At 35.9% G+C, this 23608-nt stretch overlaps 2 protein-coding genes across 6 annotated transcripts; one reads left to right on the plus strand and one right to left on the minus strand.

Moving 5' to 3' along the window:
- Positions 1-575: 575 nt before the first annotated feature.
- si:ch211-225b10.3 (endoplasmic reticulum-Golgi intermediate compartment protein 2) lies at positions 576-7351 on the minus strand. 3 transcript variants are annotated; one of them, XM_058794110.1, is made up of 16 exons: positions 7210-7351; positions 7064-7116; positions 5691-5927; positions 5007-5145; positions 4818-4926; positions 4657-4703; positions 4463-4530; positions 4332-4372; positions 4127-4228; positions 3856-3951; positions 3704-3759; positions 1963-2064; positions 1655-1752; positions 1205-1367; positions 899-978; positions 576-789 (listed from the first exon to the last, which is right to left on the minus strand). In XM_058794110.1, exons 4-16 carry the CDS (start codon positions 5110-5112, stop codon positions 775-777), a joined length of 1083 nt encoding a protein of 360 aa, XP_058650093.1. In that variant the 5' UTR covers positions 5113-5145; positions 5691-5927; positions 7064-7116; positions 7210-7351; the 3' UTR covers positions 576-774. The 3 variants fall into 3 exon arrangements, with proteins under 3 accessions (XP_058650093.1, XP_058650092.1, XP_058650094.1); XM_058794109.1 differs by lacking the exon at positions 5691-5927; XM_058794111.1 differs by lacking the exons at positions 7064-7116; positions 7210-7351 and adding an exon at positions 6742-6757.
- Positions 6558-23410, plus strand: tdrd1 (tudor domain containing 1). 3 transcript variants are annotated; one of them, XM_058794106.1, is made up of 26 exons: positions 6558-6698; positions 7277-7448; positions 7536-7594; positions 8020-8104; positions 8905-9019; positions 9103-9166; positions 9277-9360; positions 9440-9619; positions 9826-9969; positions 10076-10244; positions 10337-10423; positions 10512-10688; positions 14368-14475; positions 14649-14819; positions 14989-15240; positions 15329-15463; positions 15550-15657; positions 17810-17980; positions 20135-20473; positions 20617-20733; positions 20869-20985; positions 21687-21854; positions 21987-22361; positions 22588-22662; positions 22893-22930; positions 23057-23410. In XM_058794106.1, exons 2-26 carry the CDS (start codon positions 7292-7294, stop codon positions 23114-23116), a joined length of 3555 nt encoding a protein of 1184 aa, XP_058650089.1. In that variant the 5' UTR covers positions 6558-6698; positions 7277-7291; the 3' UTR covers positions 23117-23410. The 3 variants fall into 3 exon arrangements, with proteins under 3 accessions (XP_058650089.1, XP_058650090.1, XP_058650091.1); XM_058794107.1 differs by having other exon boundaries at positions 8047-8104; XM_058794108.1 differs by lacking the exon at positions 9277-9360.
- The last annotated feature ends 198 nt before the right edge of the window (positions 23411-23608 follow it).

Genomic DNA, 23608 nt, shown 5'->3' on the forward strand with positions numbered 1-23608 from the left:
AATAAATGTATGAACCCCCCCCCCTAAAACAGGACTAAACATTTAAAGCAAAAAAAAAGCAAAAAAAAAAACAAAAAAAAAACATCAGAAGCTCAAAACTAATGCATTGTTAAAATTCTGTACGCATTTAAGTGTTACCATGCCAACAAAGCCGCTTATTTTATACACTCAATTATTAGAAATATATCAATTCATTTGTATATTAATTACATGTACTAAATATGACCGTTTTTAAATGTACATTATTTTAAAACATTGGTCTCAAACTCAATTCCTGGAAGGCCACAGGCTTTTCTCATCATATTTCCGTTATCAGTATATTTAAATGATAAATGTTTAATTATTGTCACAAGTTTTATTTTTCCTCTCCTCTTCATCATTGTTGATGAAATAATAAAAAAAAAAAACCTGACAGCAAAAAACGGAAGTTCCGGAAATATTTTTTAAATCGGGAAAAAAAAAATCTTACGTAAAGAGTTATAAACAATGAAACAAACCAAACAGCTACAACAGAGGTGAGGTGACTCAAAACATTATACACTCTGATTTGAAGCAAATAAAAAACCTATAAGATGTGTACTTAATGGCTTTAATGATGGAAGAAACTACAATCCCATGAAGCATTGTGAATGGTGTATATTATGTACGTAATTGCAATTGTTAACAAAGTAATCTGTGTTGGTTTCTAGGCTACTGTCCAGGATCTATTTATGCTTCTTGTCGCTTTAGATAAATGTCTCTGCAAAATAAATACATGTAAATGTTCCAGGGGTCCTAATCAGGGACAACCTTGAAAAACACAAAACCCAATTAGTAAGATCAGCACATGATTCATAGTTATACTTTGTTTTATTTTTTTCCAAAGTAAATCATGCATTGTGACTTAGTAGTGACTCACCTCCTGGGATTGATCTGCACCAAGTCTAAAGTGACAGCAGACAATGTCAACAAAATACCCACTCAATCTGTGGAGCAGACCTGTGTCAAGGAGCAGAGGGCAAGAAAAACCTATAAAGCCATGTTTGGCCATGATTTACCATGCTACACCTGCTGCTATGTTCACAAAAGTCATTGCATGCCAACAACATGTGCTTTATGAGCTCGATATGTTTAATAATATTGAAAATTACTACCATAAACAGTATAAACATCTACTGTAATTGATTTAGTCTTATATTTACTTTGCATAACCTGTGAAAGTTACCTGAAGTTGAAAAGATTCCTCCAATGATGCCACACAGTCTCACAAGAAACAAAGAGAGAGGCATATGCTCCTCTGTCACCCTCACCATTAATGGACTCAGTTTATATTTAATAAAGATCCCAGATACATCATGCCTGCCTTTCTCATTGCTTACAACACGCTCCTATATGACAGGCAAAATGACCATCAGCAACACACACTTTCATACACACATATACAAATGCTTGCACAATTGCTCTAGAACAGGGGTGGGCAAACTCGGCCCTTTCCAGGCCACTTTCCTTCAGAGTTTAGCTCCAACCCTAATCAAACGCACCTGAACCAGCTAATCATTGTCTTCAAGACTACTAGAAGGATACAGGCAGGTGAGTTTTATCAGGGTTGGATCAAATCTCTGCAGGAAAGTGGTCTGGAAGGGCCAAGTTTGCCCATAACTGCTCTAGAACCTACCTGTTCTGTAATAGAAAACTGGTGCATGTTCACTGAAACACCTGACGTGTGCAGCTTGGTGGGCACAACTGTGACAAAATACTGAAACAGCATATTTTCTTAAAAAAAAAAAAAAAAAAAAAAAAACCATTAAGAACACAGTCTTACAATCAATGCGTTGGTATGTATATACAGGCATTTTCTACTTTTAAATGTAGGCCTATCTACATATTTGTATACATGAAAGCAATCTAATATAGACTCTGACTGCATATTGTGCTGTGGGTTATGTTGGACAAACATTGAAATATATAACAATAAAGACCTACGCTCTAATGCAATTTTTTCCGTGCCATCAAGGAGATTGATGTGTCCAGGAACATCGTTTCCAAAAGATAAATAATCTATTCGATGTGAGAAGTTAAGAGCAGCTGGAGGAATGAGAAAGACAACCAAATATAAGGATTTGCATTAGAAAACAATAGAAACAATAGAAAAGAACATAATTTACAGGTGAATTATAACATTATTTAAAAAAAAAAAAAAATTGCAAAGTGAGAGTCCTCCATCTAGAGCAGTGGTTTTCAAACTTTTTTCAGAGCGACCCTAATTTTTTATTTTTAAATTGACGCGACCCATATATATAGCCTATATGTGACCCTGGACCACAAAACCAGTCTTAAGTCTCTGGGGTATATTTGTAGCAATAGCCAAAAATACATTGTATTGGTCAAAATTATCGATTTTTCTTTTATGCCAAAAATTATTAAGTAAAGATATTAAGTAAAGATTATGTTCCATGAAGATATTTTGTAAATTTTTTTACCATTAATGTATCAAAACTTAATTTGTGATTAGTAATATGCATTGCTAAGAACTTAATTTGGGCAACTTTAAAGGCGATTTTCTCAATATTTTGATTTTATGCACCCTCAGATTCCAGCTTTTCAAATAGTTGTATCTCGGCCATGGAAAGCTTATTTATTCATGTATAAATCTTAATTTTGAAAAATTGACACTTAAGACTGGTTTTGTGGTCCAGGGTCTCACTCACTCACACACACACACACACACACACACACACACACACACACACACACACACACACACACACATATATATATATATTAGAAAGAAAGAAGGAAGGAAGGAAAGACAACTGCGCTACAGACCGATCTCGAGTCCCACCGTAGAGTTCCGGAAGGATCCAAAATCAAATCACTGTCGGTGCTTCTGAAATTAGTGCGAGTGCTTGCCTTCATGCACATCTATTCTGACATACCATATTTTATCCAGTCCATAGTTATGATTATCACAATGTCATTGCGATTTCGAGAGAATATGCGGATGTCACTTCCGAAAGTTTGTTGCAAGTACGCCACATTGGTCCTCTTAGCAGCATGAAAAACTAAACTTTTATTCAAATTCTGAATGGAGAATAGGCTATGCAAAGAAAACGCGCTTCCTTAAAAAGCTGTCACTCATTTCAGTTTATCGCGATCTCTAATTCCGCTATAATCAAAGAATCTGTCAACACTGCACAATTAATCTCTTATTTACATCACCTACACTTTGTTTATTATAATCAGAGGATTCGCGTCGCGAGCTTCCAGGACTCTGGACTGAACAAGAACCCTCGCGTTCTGAGCGGTGAGTGGATTCTGACTCACCAAAGCTCCTCTGATTGGCCACTGCGTTATAGAAATCAACAGACATGTCTCTGATTTGCTACAATGTACAACGCTGCAAAAACAGAGCGCAAACACAAATACACATTTGATTCTGACCTGAGGCGGCTGCCGGTTACTTTCGTTTTGTTGTTTGTTATTTAGTTGCTTCTTTCCTGAGTCTTGAACTTGGTTACATACGTTTTCCTTAAATCATCCTGGCGAACCATTTTTTAAGCGACCCAGGGTTTGAAAACCACTGATCTAGAGGATGTCTAAAGAATTCCATGACAAATTAAGGTTATGAATTGTGTAATTTAATTACAATCTCTAAATTGATTCCAATGATATTTTGATGAATCAAAAATAACTAACTTTCTTAATAACTGAGAGTAAAACTTACCTTCATGTTTGATTAATGAAGCAAAATGGGCATGACCTCTGATAGTATCAATTGGTCTATGAGCACAGAATCAATAGGTAACTTCTTAGGAGACATCTTTATAATGGCTAAAGTACAGCTGTATTTCTGTTGCTAAAAAAGCGTATACTTACTTGCCCAATATGATATGGAAATTTCCCGCCACTTTATTGACATAGATTTGTCCATGTATCCTACATGCATTCTGGGAATTGGATGTAGAATCATTTCTGTGCAAAGAAAAAAAGCAAAAACAGTTCAGTTAATTATCCACTGCATGATTAACCTTTAAATTAATTGTTGGAAACAGAAAAGCTTTAGCTCTATCATGTTTGATCAAATCCTTAATAAACATTGCACATGTTGGATTGAGTATTATAATAATAATTATTTAAACAGATGTACTGTGGAACTGGATCAGAAAAGTATCCTTTCAGCGCTGATTTAAAGAGTACATCTTGAAGTGAATGCTCTTCCCTCAGTCTGTTTTGAATCTGATGCAATATCCTTAAAAACAAGAATTAGAGATGAAGACTTAATATAATTGCATATATATTGTCTATTTTTTTATACATTAATTGTGTATAACTGAAAAAGATGTTATACATACTGATACCACATTTTTTTCTTTGGAGAGGGCTCAAAGCTTACCTGAAAAAAAAAAAAGAAAACAGTTGCTATGGGTTATGGTAAGCTGTCTAGTGAAATCTGAAATGCAGCAGATGTCTTGAAGTCACTTACAGCATCATATTTAAGTTCCTTTGATGCAATGACAGCGCCAGAAATATCCAACACATCTGCACCCACTCCTACACAAAAATATGGGCTTAAAACCTTTTACATGAGATGCCTTGATTCAGAATAATCAATACACATTGGCAAAAACAATTTAAAACAACAACAACAAAAAAAAAAAACATATGTAGGCTACTTACTTGCACATTTCATTGCAACTGTGATGTCAATTTTTATCCTCAATTTACTGTCAAAGACCAAAAAATATTTTTAAAAAATCAGGTCTTTCAAATTCTCTAAAAAACGTATTTGACAAAATCTCAATATGCAAATGTAAGTATGACAAATACTGTATACACACCTGGTGAAATCTGTGTCTACTTCATATTCATATTTCATCCATGAGTCCTGGTACACAAAAAACTCAGAGATGGTCAGAAGTGCCATGAGGATGAATGCAATCAGTGACACTGGGAAGAGAACCAAAAGTCTTAATCAATAACATGCACTGTAGCTAACATCTATTCAGACAGCAAATGTAAAAATGTACCTGTGCCTCCAAAAGCTGATGTTTCAACATAGCTCTCTGGAACTTTAGGAAAGGCATCGAGTTCTTTCACTAAGTTGATAGTACTTCTTCTCCTCAGCTTGTTCATTGTTTAATGGATGTATGTATGTTTATCTCAGTCCTGTTCATGCAAAAATAAGAACCCTGAATAAAGTCACATTTAATGGTCTGGTCATCTTTGTCACTTTAATGCAAGAAAAAAAAAATTGTGGTGTATGTATTGTGCTATTGATGAGATTTCTGGCTCAGTGCATGATTAAAAAAATAAAATAAAATATTCATTTTGAGAAAACCGGCTTCATAGATATAGTCTAATTGAACTCTATAGATAGAAATAGATCAAATAAACTTAAATGTGTACAGAATTTTGGATGTTTTCTTTCTACTAGTCTGAATTGTTTTTTTCCTGTAATGTCTTGTAGCTGAGAACAGCTAATGAGGTAACATCTGCTTTTGATTCCAAAGGTATACCAGTGCAGATTAGTAAATATTTTAAACTTTAGTTATATTAATGAAAACACTTGTAGTGCTTGTCTTTCTGACATAGCTGCTAAACACAAGCTAAATGCTAAATAAGTTTGTTCTTCCTGTTCACCCAACTGAAGTAGGCCTATTTGTGTTAATGTTAATTTCTAAAAAGAAATGTGGACTAAATCTTTGTCTTACCTCTTTCTAAACACCTTTAGGATGAAAGTTTGAACACTTCTCAATGGGACCGTCCATTTACTGCCATTCAAATACACTGTTTTGCAACCACTGCCACGTTGTGTGACAGCTGGTTTTTCCAGTTAAACAAAACCCAGCACAAGTCTGCATTTTTGTGGAAACCATTGTGCTTTTCTTTTTTAAGAATCTGCAGCTGCTTTGTCCAGAATTCATTGGAAACTCAGTGGCAATTTCAGTCTGTAATAAGGTTTCAATCCAAATAAATACATAAAGAAATGTACATATGTTTACAAAGATATTTGTTAAGTTTAGAGGAAGTTGTTCACAAATTTTGACAGGATTAAGCTAAAAGTGAACGTATGCCAAGTTGTACAAATTGCTTTGGTGTAACTCAATAGCACTTAATATCAAGAGAAAAAAATATTACGACAATAATTTAAAACAAAATTATAGATATTATAGATATAGATATTACATAATTATTGCATTTACAAATGTAGGTGGTCAAAAAACATTTTTGTGCAGTTCAAATCTTAATTGTATCCATATATTTAAATATGAATGTGTAAAGAATAGCAAAACAAACAAAAAATCTTCTTTACAGCCTTCAATCTTCTCCAATGTATTTATTTTTTATTGTTTTAGTTTTATTTCAGAGATTTCTACAATCTGTGGACATTACTTATTTTATCTTATATTTTGCATACTTCTATATTTACTTCAAATCTCATTTTAATATACGTATTGATGTTTTCTTTTAATATCTTAATTTATTACTGTAACTGTTTTAAATGTTCTCGTCTACATCTTACATTTACATTAAAACAATATCTGTGCAGGTTTTATACATTTATAAATAAAATAAAAAAAGTTCCTTCGAGTCACGTGAAGTTCTTAGTTCACAGCGAGGTCGTTCAATTGAGCATGCGCACTGAGTGCATTTTACCGCGTGGTGACCAGCTCCTGTCAAAGTGAGGAACATCCTTCATCTTCGCAATAATATATTCGGTAAAGTTGTTACGTACTTTCCATATTACATGTTAAGTCTTACCCAAAAAATGTAACAAACTGAAGGGTATACGACACGTGAACAATAAACGTGATATGTCGATGAACCTAGCGAGCCACGTGTGATGTGAACAGCATTGGGTTGTCCTCAGAATGAATACTCCCATAAAAATATTAATTACACTGTATTTTGTAGTTTGTTCAGAGACTATAATGTAAGTTTTATCTAGGAAAGTCTTGTGAGACGCTTGCGTGCTGTTTTCACATATTTACAAAAGCATAAGTATTATGCCAGGACATACATGACCCACCACGTGCGTTAAACATTGGATCAGTGCTCTTGCTTGAGAAATAACGTTACTTACCTGGAGCTGTAATCAAACACACCTGAATCAGCTAATGAAGGTCTCTGGGTTCGCTTGAAAAGAACAAGACAGGTGTAACCTTACTATAGCAGAGTTTGAGCTAAACTCTGCAGGAAGTTGGTTCTCTAGGAGCATAATTGACTAACCTTGCATGATCCCAAATACTCACACAATGACCAATGGTACTGATTAACAATGTATTCCGCCTCACAGTAAGACTGAGGAAGAATGAATCGAGCCTTCACTCAGACCCTGATGAGACCCAATCTCCCTTTGAGGAGACCTGCGACTGGACCGAGTTCACTTAACGTTTCTCCTAGAGGCCCAGCACCAACATTTCATGAGCTTGCTCAAGAAAATCTGCTAGCAAGTGACATTCTAGATGGTATGGGTGAAATGTTTTTGAAAATTACACATGCATGTCTTTAAAAATAAAAATGTGCCTAGATAATGTTCTTTTCCACTTCTTTAGGTCCTATGGGTGATGCTGTTAGAAAGGAGAACGTGATCTCTGCAAAAAATAGTCAGAATGTACGTATGTGATAATGTTTGTATATAAAATGTAATATTTATCTTTTAAAGTTTCTTTTTTTTCATTCAAATACCTGATGTGTCTTAATACTTTGACATTGGTTGTATTGCTATGTGGATATTTTCGTAATATTTTCATCGAGGCTTTAAATGGATGGGTCACCCAAAACTAAAAATTGTTGTAACTTATATCAAGTAGTTCCAAACCTGTATGGATGTTTCAGTGGGGACCAGAAACAATTTGGTTACCTACATTCTTCAAAATATCTTCTTTAGTGTTCAGCAGAAGCAATAAATTCATACAGGTTTGGAACAACTTGAGGGTGAGTAAATAATAACAGCATTTTCATATTTGGATGAACTATTCCTTTAACCAGAGATCAGAGAGCGATCTGTAGTAGTTAAAGTGTTTCATTTTTCTGCAGTGTGGAGATTTTTTGTCTTCCCCACAGACATCAGGGTCTATGGTGGGCCCACTGGTAAAGCTGTGCAATTACTGCAGTCACCAGGGTAGGTTACTTTGCTTGATTTCAGTGTTCATCATTTCTTTGTCATTTTGTCTCACTGCAAAAATTATTTTCTGACACAGTATTTTGTATTGTAGTTTGTATTGTTTTCCAGTACAAATATCTAAACATTGTTAAATCAGGATACATTTACTTGAGAAGGAAAACTACTTACGATATTTATAAAACGTGATCAAATTTAGTATATGCTTAAACACAAAAAATCTGCCAATGTGGTAAGAAAAAGAACCTTTTGTTTTTACTACATTGACAGATTTGTCTTGTTTTAAGTATAACATTTGGATTTTTAATAACACATCTTTATTGGATTTATACATTGTATATGCATTTTAAAATGAATTATTTTCCCAACACCACTGGCAGTGTTTAAGGAAAGTTTTTAAAGATGCAAAAAGTGTAAATAAAATAAATATGTATGATGGCATATAGACACATGACAGTCAGTTTATATCATATGTTCCTCATGTTAGTTTAAAACACACACATTTTATCACACATCCCAGAGCCTCTTCACTATCTCATTTTAATAAAGAAAAAAGTACAAATACACCCCTTAGATATCATAATATTTTGACTTTTTTTTTTTTTTTTCCCTAGAACACAAGACAGTATTTTTAAGATTTTTTTTTTTTAGATTAGTTGTAATGGAAGACATAATTTTTTGCAGTGCACATGTAAAAGAGTCCTCCCCACTGATACTGGTGCCTTATGCCTTTGATGGTTTTGATGAGCAGAATGAGTAGATCATTTGCAATTGTTTTTTTTTTTTTGTATCCTCTTTAGGAAACTTCAGGTGCACTCGTTGTAAAAAAACATGCTACTGTTCTGTAGCTTGTCAGTCTCAGGATTGGAAAGCTCATCGACATGTCTGCAAAGCTAGCACCCCAGAAGTTGCCAGGTACTAGCAGGGATGTTTTCTCGATATTAGTGTCATTTGCATGTTGGAAGCACAATGTGAAAATATGCCTTTTTTTCAATCAGTGAGAAAACTAAGGAATCCACACCTATGCCAAGTGGAAATGGACTTGGTGGACTTCAAGCTAAGGTATTTCATTGGTTGCTAAAGTGACTTACATTTACAATAGTTAGTTATTCCATCTAATTCCTTCTTAAACGGGCATTTTTTTTTTTTTTCTTTTTTTTTTATAAATAAAGGAAATCTGTGTTGATGTACAGCCAAAGAGAATGTATCGATGTGATTTGCACAAGAATGTTGTTTCTAAAGGATCTGAGATACAGGTACTAAATAAAAGTTTAGTTTTATATTGCTTTGTGCCCTATAAACAGATATTGTGCCTCACAGGGTATCTTTTTTCAGGGTACAGTGATTGACCTGAGGAACCCTGGGGAATTTTCCATTCACCTGCAGTCAGTAGAAATGATGGAGTCCCTGAAAAACATCACCAAAGAGCTCCAGAAGGCTTATAGCACTTCATTTGCTGCTGAATACAAGCCTGAAATTGGGGAGCTCTGTGCTGTAAAATTTTCTCTTGATCGGGTGAGGCAATTTTATTTATTTATTTATTTTTTGTAATTTTAGTTACATTCGTCAGAACCCCAGTGATTTACTATTTTCTTGAAATAAGCAGCATTGTTCCTGTGTGTCAGTGCACTGCTTAACAGGACAATGGAATTATCTCTCTCCAAACATAGACTGTAGTGAATATTCTAGTGCTCAGTTTGGTCTTTTTCATGCTGATTTAGAACTGGTATCGAGCTGAGGTTCAGTCAGTCGATGTGTCCCGCAGAGTTGCCAGTGTATTTTACATCGACTTTGGAAATGAGGAGAATGTCACGTTTGACAACATAAGGCCTCTCTCTGAGAACATCGATGCTGCACCACCATTTGTGAGTTGTATCTCCGTTCCATAATACATTATTATATTTTAATATTTTGATGATGCCACGCTGCTATGTCATGCTATTGCCAAAGCTGCTTTTTTGTGTCTGATAGGCTTTGCAGTGTTGTGTTGCTGGGGTAAAGCCTTTGACAGGAAGCTGGACAGGCGAATGCACTATTGCTGTAAGGCAGTTAATTGCTGGAAAGATTCTCACTTTCACAGTGTTGGATATCGTGAACGATGGAGCTCTGCTTGCTGTAGATGTTCCTATAAACACTCTTGGTAGGGCATTCATGGTTCATTGCAGTGGCTGTTTGGAGAGCTTTGCGTGAAACGCACAAGACTTAAATAGAAGATCTAAATTTGTTTCACAGGTAAATACATGAGCACTTTCCTGATAGAGCAGGGCTATGGTGTAAAGGAGGAAGTTTCTGTCAAACCACAGACTGAACACGACATCAGTGAGTTGCTTCTTTATCTGGTCTTTTTCATGAAATGTTTCACTCCATTCTTTGTTTTTCACCTCCATCTATTCACATCCCCCTTCAGATTCATTGATGACGGCGTCCTTTGAGAACTTCAAGCGCTTGTCTGGAGGAAAGAATGAGAACTCTGATGCCAGGCCTCCAGAGCCGTTGACTCAGGGAGTGGGTGACACATTCACTGCTGTTGTCACCCACCTCCAGTCTCCCTCAGAGATTCTCTGTCAAAAGCTTGAAAATACGAGTGAGTTTTCTGCATCTCAATTTAAAACACAATTTTATCTCAATGTCGTTATTACTACATGACATTAGTATACATAATAGGGGTGTAACGATTCATCGATATGGATCGATACATCGATGCGATGTCTGACCATACGATGCATCGATGCCACGCGTAAAATATCGATATCTGTAGTATAAATAGGCACCTTTATTTTGGCACTGTCCACATTTTCACATAATGTCCGTCTATGCATTTCCGCCAACGCGTGCGTTCTAGTTCAAACTCACGTATCAGGACTTGATATAAGGGCTGCCTGAAGGCACAAGGTGAACATAAAAGGAGCTTGGGATTGTTTGCGGAACAGTCGAGCTTTTCTGAAGTTTTCTACACGCATGAAGCGCACGCACACAGACAGCCGCGTCGAATACTGAATTGAGCTCTCTTCTGCTTTTTTGTGCAGTGTTTCTTAAAGTGAAAGCAAACTAATAATAAATCTAATGCTGTCAAAGAAAATACAAGTGCTCACTGCTCCTGACTAAATAACCTTTATAACATCAAAAATGATTAATCTATATTTCATTTATACAGTGAAGACTATGCAGCTATTTTACATTTGATTATTACATTTCTGTAGCGTACCTGAAAATTTATTCAGGTAAATGTTCATGTTATATATTTTGGTTGCATTTGTGAGTTAATATAAACGTAGATGGTTGTTTAAAATGGTTATTTAATGTCGATATATCGATCGATATGCTCCTGAATCAATTTGTAATTGTATAGTAGAATATTTTTTTTGAGGTATCGGCAAATATCGTATCACTGGGTATGCGAATCGATATCATATCATGACGAACCATCCGATTTACACCCCTAATACATTAGCACTGAAAAGCTTGGGGTATTTAATTTTTTTAATTTATTTATTTTTTTGTTTGTTTGTTTGTTTAAAAGCTGCATTTATTGCATTGAAACGCAGTAAAAACAATAATACTGTCAATCTGTAATTAAAATAATCTGCAATTAAAATTATATTTAAAGTTTATATTTATAAATACTTCAGTCTTCAGTGTCACATGATCCTTCAGAAATCATTCAAATATGCTTATTTGGTGCTCATGAATCATTTTGTGTTATCCTTGTTAAAACAGTTGTGCTGATTAATATTTGTGGAAACTAGGGCTGGGCGATATGGGCAAAAATTCATATCTCAATATTTTTTGGCCGATTTGCGATTATATGGTATATATCTCGGTATATTCGTTTTTGTATCTGTATTTTAATTTTTTTTTAAATCCGTATTTAATATACATGTGTATATTTTACATACTGCCCAATGTTGTCCAATGAAACAATACATATTAAAGGTTATGAAAACTAATAAAGTGAATGTAACAATGTAAGCCTATATATTATGCGCAAAAAGGGTCAAAATCACATTTCTTTCTAACATTGTAACATTACAATCTAAAAACAAAAATAATGCTTTTAAAGCAGAAGTTAAATTCACTAAACTAAAAATGAAAAAAAAAATAAGAACAAAAGCTCAGACTTGTATTAGGCTATTTTGATTTCCACATTAGTCACTTTGCAGTCATTGCTATCATAAAAATACACTTAGCCTACTTGTAGGTTCTACATATTGTCCAACTACAAATATTTCAGTGAAATATATATTTTAATCAGAATTATTGCGCTCCTATTTCATTGCGCTGTCTGTTTGGCGCGCATGCACACGTCGGCGCTCGTTCACTGAAGTCTGTGAAGTTTAGCGCAGATTAGCAAAGAAGAAGGCTTGTTCACTCCTGACAGCAAAATGGAAGTATTTCCGCGACTTTATCACATTTAAAGATGGAGAATATACCTGTAAAATGTAAGTTATGCATTAAGGAAAATAGCACATCTCAAACACATTAAACAGCTCATGTAGAGTCTCTGTCAGCGGCAGACGCAGCCTTTCTGTCAGAGCATCTGACGGGGCGAGCCGCTTTAAACTATACAACACTAGTGATGCACGATCATGATTTTTCATGGCCGATTCCGATACCAATTTATTTACAAGCAAACCGGCCGATTCCGATACCGATTTTTTTATTTTTTTTTTTTTATCAAAGCCACAAACAAGATAGAATGAAAGTATACATAAACAAGATGTTTATTTGGTAGGCTATTTAACAGGCCAAACTGGGTTTTGGCTATTGAAAATAACTGTAACCATCTGAAATTAACAGCAGTAACTGCACAGTAAGTAGGTTGCATTCAATACAAACACAGGTACTGACAAAAGCATTTAGCTTTTGTTTTTAAATTGGGTTGAATCTATAAACTGGCCTTAAATGAATACATTAACTGTAACCATGTAATTTTAAAGGTAACAACTGCATAGTTCCACAATCCAAACAGCACAATCAAAACACATTCAACACTTCAAACAAAGATGTTACTTAATCAGCATTCAGCATTTGTTTTCTTTTTAAATTTGGTATAAAGAAAAAAGGTATTTACCAGTGAAACTAAATAAAAACAAAGTTGGCTATATGAATATATTATTCCAAAATGTTAAATCAAATAATGTTTAGTGCAATGAGTAAAACAAAGATGCTACAGCAGGTGCTTTTAAATCAAATTAAGTCAATGTAATTTTAAGGTAAAATAAAAATAGGCCTAATCATCCTATATCTTACAGAACCGATGTTTACTTCTGGCTTTTCAAAAGTGTATAAGAGTTCTTCTTTACAAAAACAAGCATTTCAGCTTTGTCACAAGTTAGTCTGTTTGGTTTCTCATCCAACACGTGAGAAGCGGAGCTGAACAAACGTTCACTGTCTATGCTTGTGCAGGGCGCGGACAGGTACGCTCGCGCAACTTCAGCGAGCGCAGGAAAGCGGCTCTTATTTATCCGCGATTAACTTGTCCTTTGCAGACATTGCAGATTGCAATCTTCACGTCCTGCGCACAGATTTCGAAATACTTCCACACAAATTACATGTTCGCGAATGATTAGGCCTACAAATGTAGTCTGTGCATGCGGGCGCACTTCCGTGAAAAAGACAAAAAACCGTCCGGTTGCCGATCGCACATTATAAGCAAAAACCGGCCGGTTCCGATTTATGGCCAGTCAACCGGTGCATCCCTATACAACACTATAAACTATACTGTATCTTAGGAGTTTCTTTTTAAAGCCCTTGATATATAGCTTGTCATATGTTTAGAAGAAATTGGATTATGCACTTTCTCCACAGCGGCTGAGTCTGTCATCTGCTATATTTTTCAGATGCGCTCGTATCAAACTACTGTATATCGATATAAACGGTATTGCCTCATACCGTATCGCTTATAGAGAATATATCGATATATCGTACAAACTCGATATACCGCCCAGCCCTAGTGGAAACTAATACTTTTTCCCTTTTTTTTATTTTTTATTATTTTTTATATAAATAGAAGGACCACCATTTATTTTAAATAGAAATCTCCTGTAATATAAATGTTTTTCACTGTCACTTTTGATCAATTTAATGCATCCTTGCTGAATAAATGTTAATTTCTTAAGTTCTGTAAGTTTCTTAAAGAAAAACTTTATATTAAGCTTTGTTGCAATATTTTAGCATAATCTGTTGTAGTTTTCTGCCTTTTTCTAAAATATATGCTGTACTTACAGTTGGTTCAGCGTATGATGCAATCTTCTTATATTTAGATGTAATCCAGCAGTTGCAGGTGAATTTAAGGGAGCACTGCTCAAACACTCCAGCCAGTGAGAACTTCAGACCTGCACCAGGAACTGTCTGCTGCTCACTCTTCTCTGGTCAGTCTAGTGTCTTCAGAGAAATTTTTCTTTTCATATTTATTTTTTCTTTTTGATTCATGTACGAATGTCCATAGTGCTCCTCCTCACACAGTGAAAGGGATTGGCTGCAGTTGAATTTAAAAAAAAAACATAAATGTGATGTCTTCTGAACTGATCTCCATGTATTACAGAAGACAACCAGTGGTATAGAGCTAAAGTTTTGGCATATTCCTCAGAAGATCGTGTGTGTGTTGGATACATAGACTTTGGTAACTCTGAGGAGGTTGAGTTAAATCGTCTACGACCAATCAGCAAAGAGTTGCTTGCTTTGGCAACTCAAGCAATCCCTTGTTCTCTAGCAGGTACAGTACAATGTTTCATTCACTGATTTGTAATTGTGCATGCATGCAAATCTGTATGTGCTAAGCCAAAGGTTTGTTTCTTAATTCATTAAAGGGATAGTTCACCCAAAAATGAAAATTCTGTCAATAATTACTCGCCTTTACCCTTTAACATTTCATATTGCCCTAGGCATAAAGTCTCCAACAGGCACCTGGTTAGAGGAGGCCATTTTGATGGTGAAACGTCTAGTTTGCAACCGCTTCATTCGGGTTGAGATTCTGGGTAAGAAGGATGGTAGGGCTCTGGTGTCCATGATTGATGAGTCCAGTGACCCTCAGACCAATGCCGCTGAGGTGTTGATTAACATGGGTTATGCTGCCATTGAAAGTGTGGAGACAGAGAAGCATGAACCAACTCAAGCCTCCTTCCCTGAAATGCCCCGTAAGTGAAGAATTGTTGTTGTAATTTTTTATTTTTTCCCCCCATTTTGTTTGGAAAGGATAATTGATTTATATATATTTTACTCTAGCCCTCAGTCCACCTGTTGTTGAAAAAATGGAGTGGACTTGTGCTGAGCTCCCCTTTGATGGCCAAAAGGTGGAGCTGGTAATCAGTAGTCTGAAGAGCCTTGATGAATTCTACTGTTACAACTACAGCAAAGCAGGTGCGGTTGTCCATCAGTAGTATTCTTTTTACTTTGTGGGACTCATTACGGATGTGTTTGTAATTAAGTATTTAATTGTCTGGCAGATTCACATATCCTGACAGAGCTGTCCTATGAGCTCATGAAGCACTGTGAGTCGGAGAGAGCTTCCTTCACCCCCACTGTGGGAGAACCATGTTGTGCTCTCTTCACAGGTGATACCGACTCATCCTTCAGAAGCAAACACCATGGTTACAGTAATGCACTTATAATGAAAGAAACAGAAACAATCCAAAAAGACACCTTTTTTCCCCCCTTTATTGAATCAAAACTTCATTTACTGAAAGCAGAAAAGTTGACAGCTGAGACTGTGTATTTAGTTCCGGTTTTTCCCGACATTGAAATTAAGGGGATTTAATATTGATAATAACATTGAAGACATTGTATGATTATTCCTTAAAGATAAGGATTTAGTAGTAGTAGCCTATTATGTACTTTCTACTGAACAACAGTAATATATTTCTGCCCAATGTCTTCAAGTGAAACCGAACTTTTATTTTGACGGGTTGCCGTGAATACCTTTTACATTTCTGTTTATGTGATATGAGGATAGTTTTTCTCAAATGAAACGGTCGAATGCTCTTGAAGTGACTCTCAGAGCAGTTCTGGAGATGTTGTTCATGTATTAGTGAGACGACAGACGTTAATGTCACGTGCGCTTCTGTATGAGTAGTAAACAAACCCGCGCGTCTGCGCCATACATTAACACAGAGACAGGCAGAAGTCATATTTAAATAGTCGTTTTGCGGCTTAATATTTACAAATAGGAGTGGGAGTGTGCTCACTTGTGTGCGCTTACATTTGTGTGTGTGTGTGTGAACCGGGGCGGAACTCCGCTGTGCGCGCGATACAGAGACCGCGTAACGTAGAGACAGAAATGACATGCCGTCATGTAAATAAGATAAATAACATAAGGCTATTTAGTTTGTTTAATAAAAGAACAAGGTATAGACCTGTTCTATAGGGAAGGTAACATTGAATGACTTCTTTTGTGGTCTGGCGCTATATAGAAAATAAAATTAAATCAAATTAACTTGACCTTCAAGGGGAGGGGGGGTGCCGTTGGGGGCGTAATGGTAGGGGAAATACTGTATTTGGTGTAATGCAATGTTTATGCGGTTTAAGGTTCAAAAAACACATTATTTTCCACATACTGTACATTATTGTTGCTCCTCTAAGCCCCGCCTTTCTAAAACGCACCGATGTTTACAAAACTCATTGTTCTGAGAAGCGAGGCGTGCTCTGATTGGCCAGCTATCCAGTGCGTTGTGATTGGCCGAATACCTCAAGCGTGAGACGGAAATGTTACACCCCTTACCGTATTGTGATGGCGTGTCCCGGCGTGATGACACAAAAACAATAAAACCCATTACAAACGAGGCATTTGTTGCACAGCTCTACACAGCTCAAAACTCGTTTGAATCGTCAGTGGCAAATTCTTTAAATATGAAAACATACTTGCAGGCTGTGAGTCAGAAACACCAGACTGTCCTTGCAAAGTTGGAATTGCCCCACTTTATAGAAACAGTCTTTGAGCATAGCTGGCAGGCTACTCCCAGGTTCAGGAAATAGTCCTCCGTAAAATGCGATGCACACACTTAAATATTTGGGTTGAACTGTTCTGGAACAGTGTTGTTCTAGTTGTGTCCTCTTTTGGAAGCCCAAACAAAGTAGTTTCACTTTCACAACAAGAAATAACGTCTCCAGGACATGGCGCCGGCGGCAGCAACCATCCTACAGCGAAGATAAAAGTCCCGCCCTCTTGCGTAAATATTTGGGCAATTTTAGGGGGGGCGTGGTCAAGTCTTAACTTTTATAAAGAATATCTCTTTGGTTTTGAGACTTTAGTCTTTGCAACTTCAGGAATCTTATCTATGCACAAACAGCTTGGGACCCTCCAAAGAGAAAGGAAAACTTAATCGCATCATATGACACCTTTAAAGGCTCCATGTATATGATCAAAAATACTGTAACAATGGTAATATTGTGTAATGTTTTCTGTTTCTAAAAATGCAAAGTTCAAAAGAGCAGCATTTAATTAAAATGGAAATCATTTGTAACAACAATGTACTGTAAAAGTCTTTACTGTCCGTTTTGATTAAATTGATGCATTTTTGCTAGGGTTGCAAAAGGGCGGAAAATGTACAGAAAATTTCTGAAACTTTTTTTTTTTTTTTTTAGAAATTTTGGGGAATTTTCAGAAATGTTTAGAAAGTTTCCAGAAGTTTTCCACCCATTTGCAAGCCTAATCCTTGCTAAATAAAATTAATTTTTCATGGAAAAAAATGTTTTTCTCCCCGCTTGCAGGAGATGCCCACTGGTACAGGGCCATGGTATTAGAAGTGTGTGGAGAGGGTAAGGCCAGAGTTTATTTTGTGGACTATGGGAACTCCTGTGAGGTGGAGGCAGTACATCTAAAGGCCATCACACCAAACCTGCTCAAACTGCCTTTCCAAGCAATTCGTTGCTGGCTTGCAGGTTTGCTTTCTCTGTTGGTTTCTATTTGTCTATGAATCATTTAAAATGTGTTTTTAAATGATGTTTTCCACTCATTAACTACAGTAAACAAATATGTATTTTCTAGAGCCCGACTGATATGGGTTTTTTGGGGGCCGATACCGATATTAGGGAGTAAAAAAAATCTGATATCGATGCGTGTATTATAGTACAGTACCAGTCAAAAGTTTGGACGCACTTCCCATTCGTGTCTCTAAACTTTTGACTGGTACAGTATAGTATATACATATTTTTTGTAATGATCACTGAAATGTGATCAAACACTTTTAATGACGTGACAAAGATATGTAATGGTATTTAACAATTTAACTAACTTTATCCAAAATGAGTCTGACATCAATGCATATAAACAGGGGTGCACAAGTTTTTCAGCCTGGTTCTCATATGAGAACCTGGAGATTTGGTTTGGTCCTCACACGGGCCATGGCATGTAGTGTGACCCGTAAAATAGAACTATAAAAAAATTAATTAATAATAGTGATAATATTATTGCACTTAGTATATACAGTATATATATTAAGTGCTAAATCAAGTGATAATACTATTTTAAAATAAAAAGGCAGTATTACATACAAATGCAATTATTTTATAGTAAACTTGAAAATAAAATGTTAAAATTTTATTATCATTATTTTTGTTTATTTTCATCATTTTCAAATATAAATAATTTTAAACACAAACAGAACAAAATATAACTTGAATTAAGAACATGAGGATTTGTATTTAAGTAGTCTTTTTGCAGTTTAATATTCACAGATGCTAGTCTGTATTGCAATTTGGTTTAAGTGTAGACCTTTTTTTTTTTTTTCATAAAAAATGACGAATTCTGTGAAATTCCACATTATACAGTAAATTCCATTTTTATGACTGAATTCCACGATTCCATCCACGTTTTCTGTATCGTGGAAATCATAGGGCCCTGCTAATGTAGCAAACAAAGTAATTGCACCATTTTACCTGTTATGTTCTGTAAAAAAAAACTTTCATATTGATGTTCGTTGTTCATATTCACCAATGCCGATATATCTGTGACTGGCTCATATCGGCCGATAAAATCGGCAAAACGATATATCGGTCAGGCTCTAGTATTCTCTAGGGGTGGGAGAAAAATTTGATTCTCCGGTGCATCGCGATTCTCTCCTCAACGATTCTGTATCGATTCTGAGCTTGTTTTTGGTGGGTTTTTTCCGCTTATGGCACGTGTGCTCACTAGAGACGCAGCAGGCTTCATTGCACAGAAGTTGTGCTGTGAGACACGTGCACATTGCTTGACAGTGTGTGCTTCCACCCGCCGTGTTTTACTTTAGATATGCTTTCATTTATACTGTTTGGAATGCAGTACTATTAGATGCACAAAACTCATGCACTGACAGACTTTCACGTGCACTTTGTGTTTGTTTGTCCTGAAGCTCGATTGCGGCTGCGGTTAAATGCACTTGCATTGTTGAATACTTTTATACGAAATTGATGTACACACAGTCAGTTATGTTTTCAGAGCAGGACAAAACATCTGATATATTGAAATAGATCTGTGCATTAGTCTGAATTCAGCCTGTTAAAGCTGCCACTGTCTATGATCTCATCAGTAATAATCAAACGGCAATAATGCTGAGGAAAAAAAAGAAAAACCCATAATTATTGTCTGTAAACTTTTGGATATTGAACACTTATTTTAAAAGTTATTGTTTTAAAAAGTAGCCTTTAAAAAGTAAATTTTGCACAAAATAAATTTGATTTAAAATTTATATGAAAATGTAGCAGTAATATTGAAAACTGAGAATGTGAAGTATCGTGATATTGATAATCTTAATTGAATTGAATTGTGAAACCAAGATTCACACCCCTACTTTTAAGATGGCAGTATTGACACACAGATATTCCAAACTATAAACAAAAAGCATAGAAACTCTTTAAGATGTAAAGATGTATTTGCACAGCTGAAGAATTAATTGGGGAAAAAATGTAGATCAAGAATTGTTTTGGAATTGGATCGTGACTCCCAGAATTGGGATCGGATCGTGAAGTGCCTGAAGATTCCCACCCCTAGTATTCTCAATATGCAAGTATGTATTCTGTATATAACATTTTAAATGCATTGTACATATGTATGTGCAGGAGTGGAACCATTGGAGGGTCAGTGGACTAAAGAGGCAGTGCATAAGTTTCAGGGTCTTTGTGCTGGTCAGCCGTTGAGTGGCAAAGTGCTGTCCATCACTGAGAAGGGTTATGGGGTCGATCTGGAGAGCTCTGGACAAAGCATTGTTGCTGTGCTAATCTCAGAGCACCTAGCTAAACCTTATGGACAGGTGAAACAACCTCCAGTGCAGCCAGCTAAACCAACCAAACCGATTGAGGATCTGCCCACCCTTAAACCCATTGATCAGAATCCACCTGCTGAAGAGCCTTTGAAAGTGAACAAGGGACTTGCCAAAGACACAGAAGGTTCTACCTCAAGTAAGTTAGCATAACTGATGCTAAAACCTTTTATATATGTTTTTAAGTATCTTATCAAGACCGTTTTGTAATTGCTATTATTAGTAATATGCAAGTGGTTTTTTTTTGTTCTTTTGTATAATTAAATGTTTATTGTCATCTAGTCGGCTCTTTTCCTTTGAACTGGAAGACATTGGAGCTGTCTTGCGCTGACACTTTCCAACCGAGGGTGGCAGCAGTGATCAGCCCAAATCTCTTTTACATCATGAATCCTGGACAAGGTGTGCACTCATAGTATAGCATTTAAAGCATAGTCTAGCTAGAGCAACTGTTACCATGGTTATATTATCATAACTGTCATAGAATGATCATTAGAATAATGATGCTTTATATTCAGCTGATTTTTGTCCCCCCAGTGAATGTAGAGGGTCTGAAGGCTGTTATGACCGATGTTGCGAAATACTGCAGCAAACAGTTAAACCCCAATCAGTGCCACCCTTTACCAGGAGCTGCCTGTTGTGCGCAGTTCTCAGGTCAGTTTCACTTTCACCTATGGCTTACTCTTACCAGGTTAAATGGATGGAATCGTCATCTTCACATCATGTGTAGTATTATTAATCAATATAGTAAATATTTTCAAAGAAGCAGCTGTATTTTATAACTTATGCTTCCCTTCAAAAGTTTGGGGTAAGTAAGATTTTGTTGCCAAATAAAATTTCTTTCAACAAGAATGAAATAAGTTGATAAAAAAAAATGGCAGTACAGACTTTACATAGTTACAAGAAAAATGCATCAAAGTTCCCAGAAATATATTAAGCAGCACAAATGTTTTCATTAGTCATGTTTTTTGAGCATTAAATTAACAAGAATGATTTCTGATGGATCAAGTCACACTGAAGACTGGAGTAATGACTGCTAAAAAATTTAGCTTTGCCATCACAGGAATAAATTATATTTTAAAATATATAAAATAGAAAAAAATCTATTTGAAATGGTAATATTTCACAATATTATATTGTATTATATTGAATATACCCGTTTTATACCGTGTTTTAAAAAAAATGAATGCAGCCTTCATGATCATTTTCATGACTTGTTAAAAATATAAAGGGATTACTATACTTGGTTAAGCAGGTATTTGTAATAAAACATTCTAAAATAACTCTTTAAAGTAATAGGTAAGGATTCATTGGTTGCTTTCTTAATCCAGTCAAATTCAACTCTGATCATTCAGGTGACAAAAATTGGTACCGAGCTGTTGTACTGGAGGTAACAAGCAAGCATGCGCATGTAATTTATGCTGATTATGGGAACATGGAGACAGTCCCTGTCTCCAGTATCCTTCCCATCACCAAAGAACTTCTCCAGCATCCATTCCAGATTGTCAGATGTGCACTGGCAGGTAAGCCTACCACCTGAACTCATCTACATGCACAAATCATTGCCAATGTTAAAACGTTTGTAGATCAGAGTACAGATTTAGATTTCTCAGTCAGGTTGTGATCCTGTTGTTGTTTTTTCTTTCCCCTCGCAGGTAAAGAGAACTTCCCTACAGTGTGGCCCACTGAAGTTTTGGAACTCTTTGGGATTCAGTTGAGCGGGGGCGTCCTGGCATACCTGCAGGGCTTTGATGGGAACTCCAACCTGCTAACCCTTACCCAGCAGTCTGGCCAGGCTGACAGAGACATTAATTCCATTATCCTTGGAGCTCTGCAGAAAGGACAGAGCAAGGCTAACTCAAAGCCACCTGCCATTGTTGTTGAGCAAAAAAAGGATGTTGATCAGAGGAAGACACAAATCGTCAGCTCGATCAAGCCCACAGATCAACCTCAAACTGCAAATGTTGAGAAACCTCACCTGGAAGATCAAGCCCTGCCTTTAAGTGCCAGCTGCAGGCTTGAGGAACCAGGTGAGGAATTAAACATTAAGCAGAATTCATGTTGTCAAGATGTGTATTAATGTAGGTATTTACAGGGCTTGTGCAGGAATTTGCCTGGGATCTTTAGCAATGAAATTGTGATGCACAGGTGCTGTTCCACCTGGTATTCTCAGCTGTAACGCAAAGGTGTTATTTAAAAGGAGCCTTGTCATCATATCCAGGGGAGCAGTTGTCAAACGTTTATGTCTGATTTCAGAAAACATGTCCAAGACGACGACTGCAGTGGAATGCTCTGAGCCGCACAATATTATAAGCACAAAAAGCGGCAATGGTGGGTATCTTCATTTCTGAGCCTGAGAGCATTTTAAAAATAGTGACATTTGCAATCAATGACAATCAAATATTCTGAGTGGTTTAGCCTAGTGCATGACCAACTACTGGTTTCTTCTTAAGTGGCAACCTTATATACTCGTATGAGCTTTAAAATACAAATGTATGCTTTTGTCAATTTATCTACACAAGGTTTTTTTTTCTTTTTTTTTTTTCTCTTATCTCTTCCAGGTCCTCAAACATGCTGCTGTATTGAGCTGAAACAAAAGGTTGGGAAATCTGCAAACACAATTTGTGACTTTTTTTTCGAAAGCAAATGCAAGCCAATTTTCATAGTTGGCACATACATAGGACTGTCGTTTTATTTAGCTTTTAAATGTCTTTCCCTCTTTCAGATTGACCACATTGAGAAATTGATTCTCCTCCTTGTGAAACAAGTCGGTGGAACCAAATAGTAACCCATATCAAGATCTTCAGTGTCAAGTTCAAAACAATTGGCCACTGCCAGTTTTCTTTTCTTTTCTTCCTTCAGTTCTTTTTGAGTTAATGTATCAGTGATGTCAAACCACGTTTGTAGAAGAAAATAGATTTTATACTTAAAGGCGTGGGTATTTTATTTTTCTTATATTAAACCAACATTGTTGCTGGTGTTTTAACCGTGAATTATGCAGCACTGCCATTGTTTTCAAGTTCTACATGGTCAGTTTTTTGTTTATCAAAGGCCAGTTTTGTTTGAGTGTCTTGATTAAAAAAAAAAAAAAATTAAGTTTGTTTGTAGTCTTTTATTTATTTTTTCCTTATAGAATATCCAGAATGCTCTCACAGTTTAACAATTTGTCATTCACTCATCCACATTTCAAACTAGTAAGATTTTGTTGAATTATTGTAATATTATTGAATTATTGAAATTGGTAACACTTTTTAATAACTTCATTTTGAGACTATCT

The sequence above is a fragment of the Onychostoma macrolepis genome, chromosome 12 (assembly GCF_012432095.1).
Source record: "Onychostoma macrolepis isolate SWU-2019 chromosome 12, ASM1243209v1, whole genome shotgun sequence".
Lineage (NCBI taxonomy): Eukaryota > Metazoa > Chordata > Actinopteri > Cypriniformes > Cyprinidae > Onychostoma > Onychostoma macrolepis.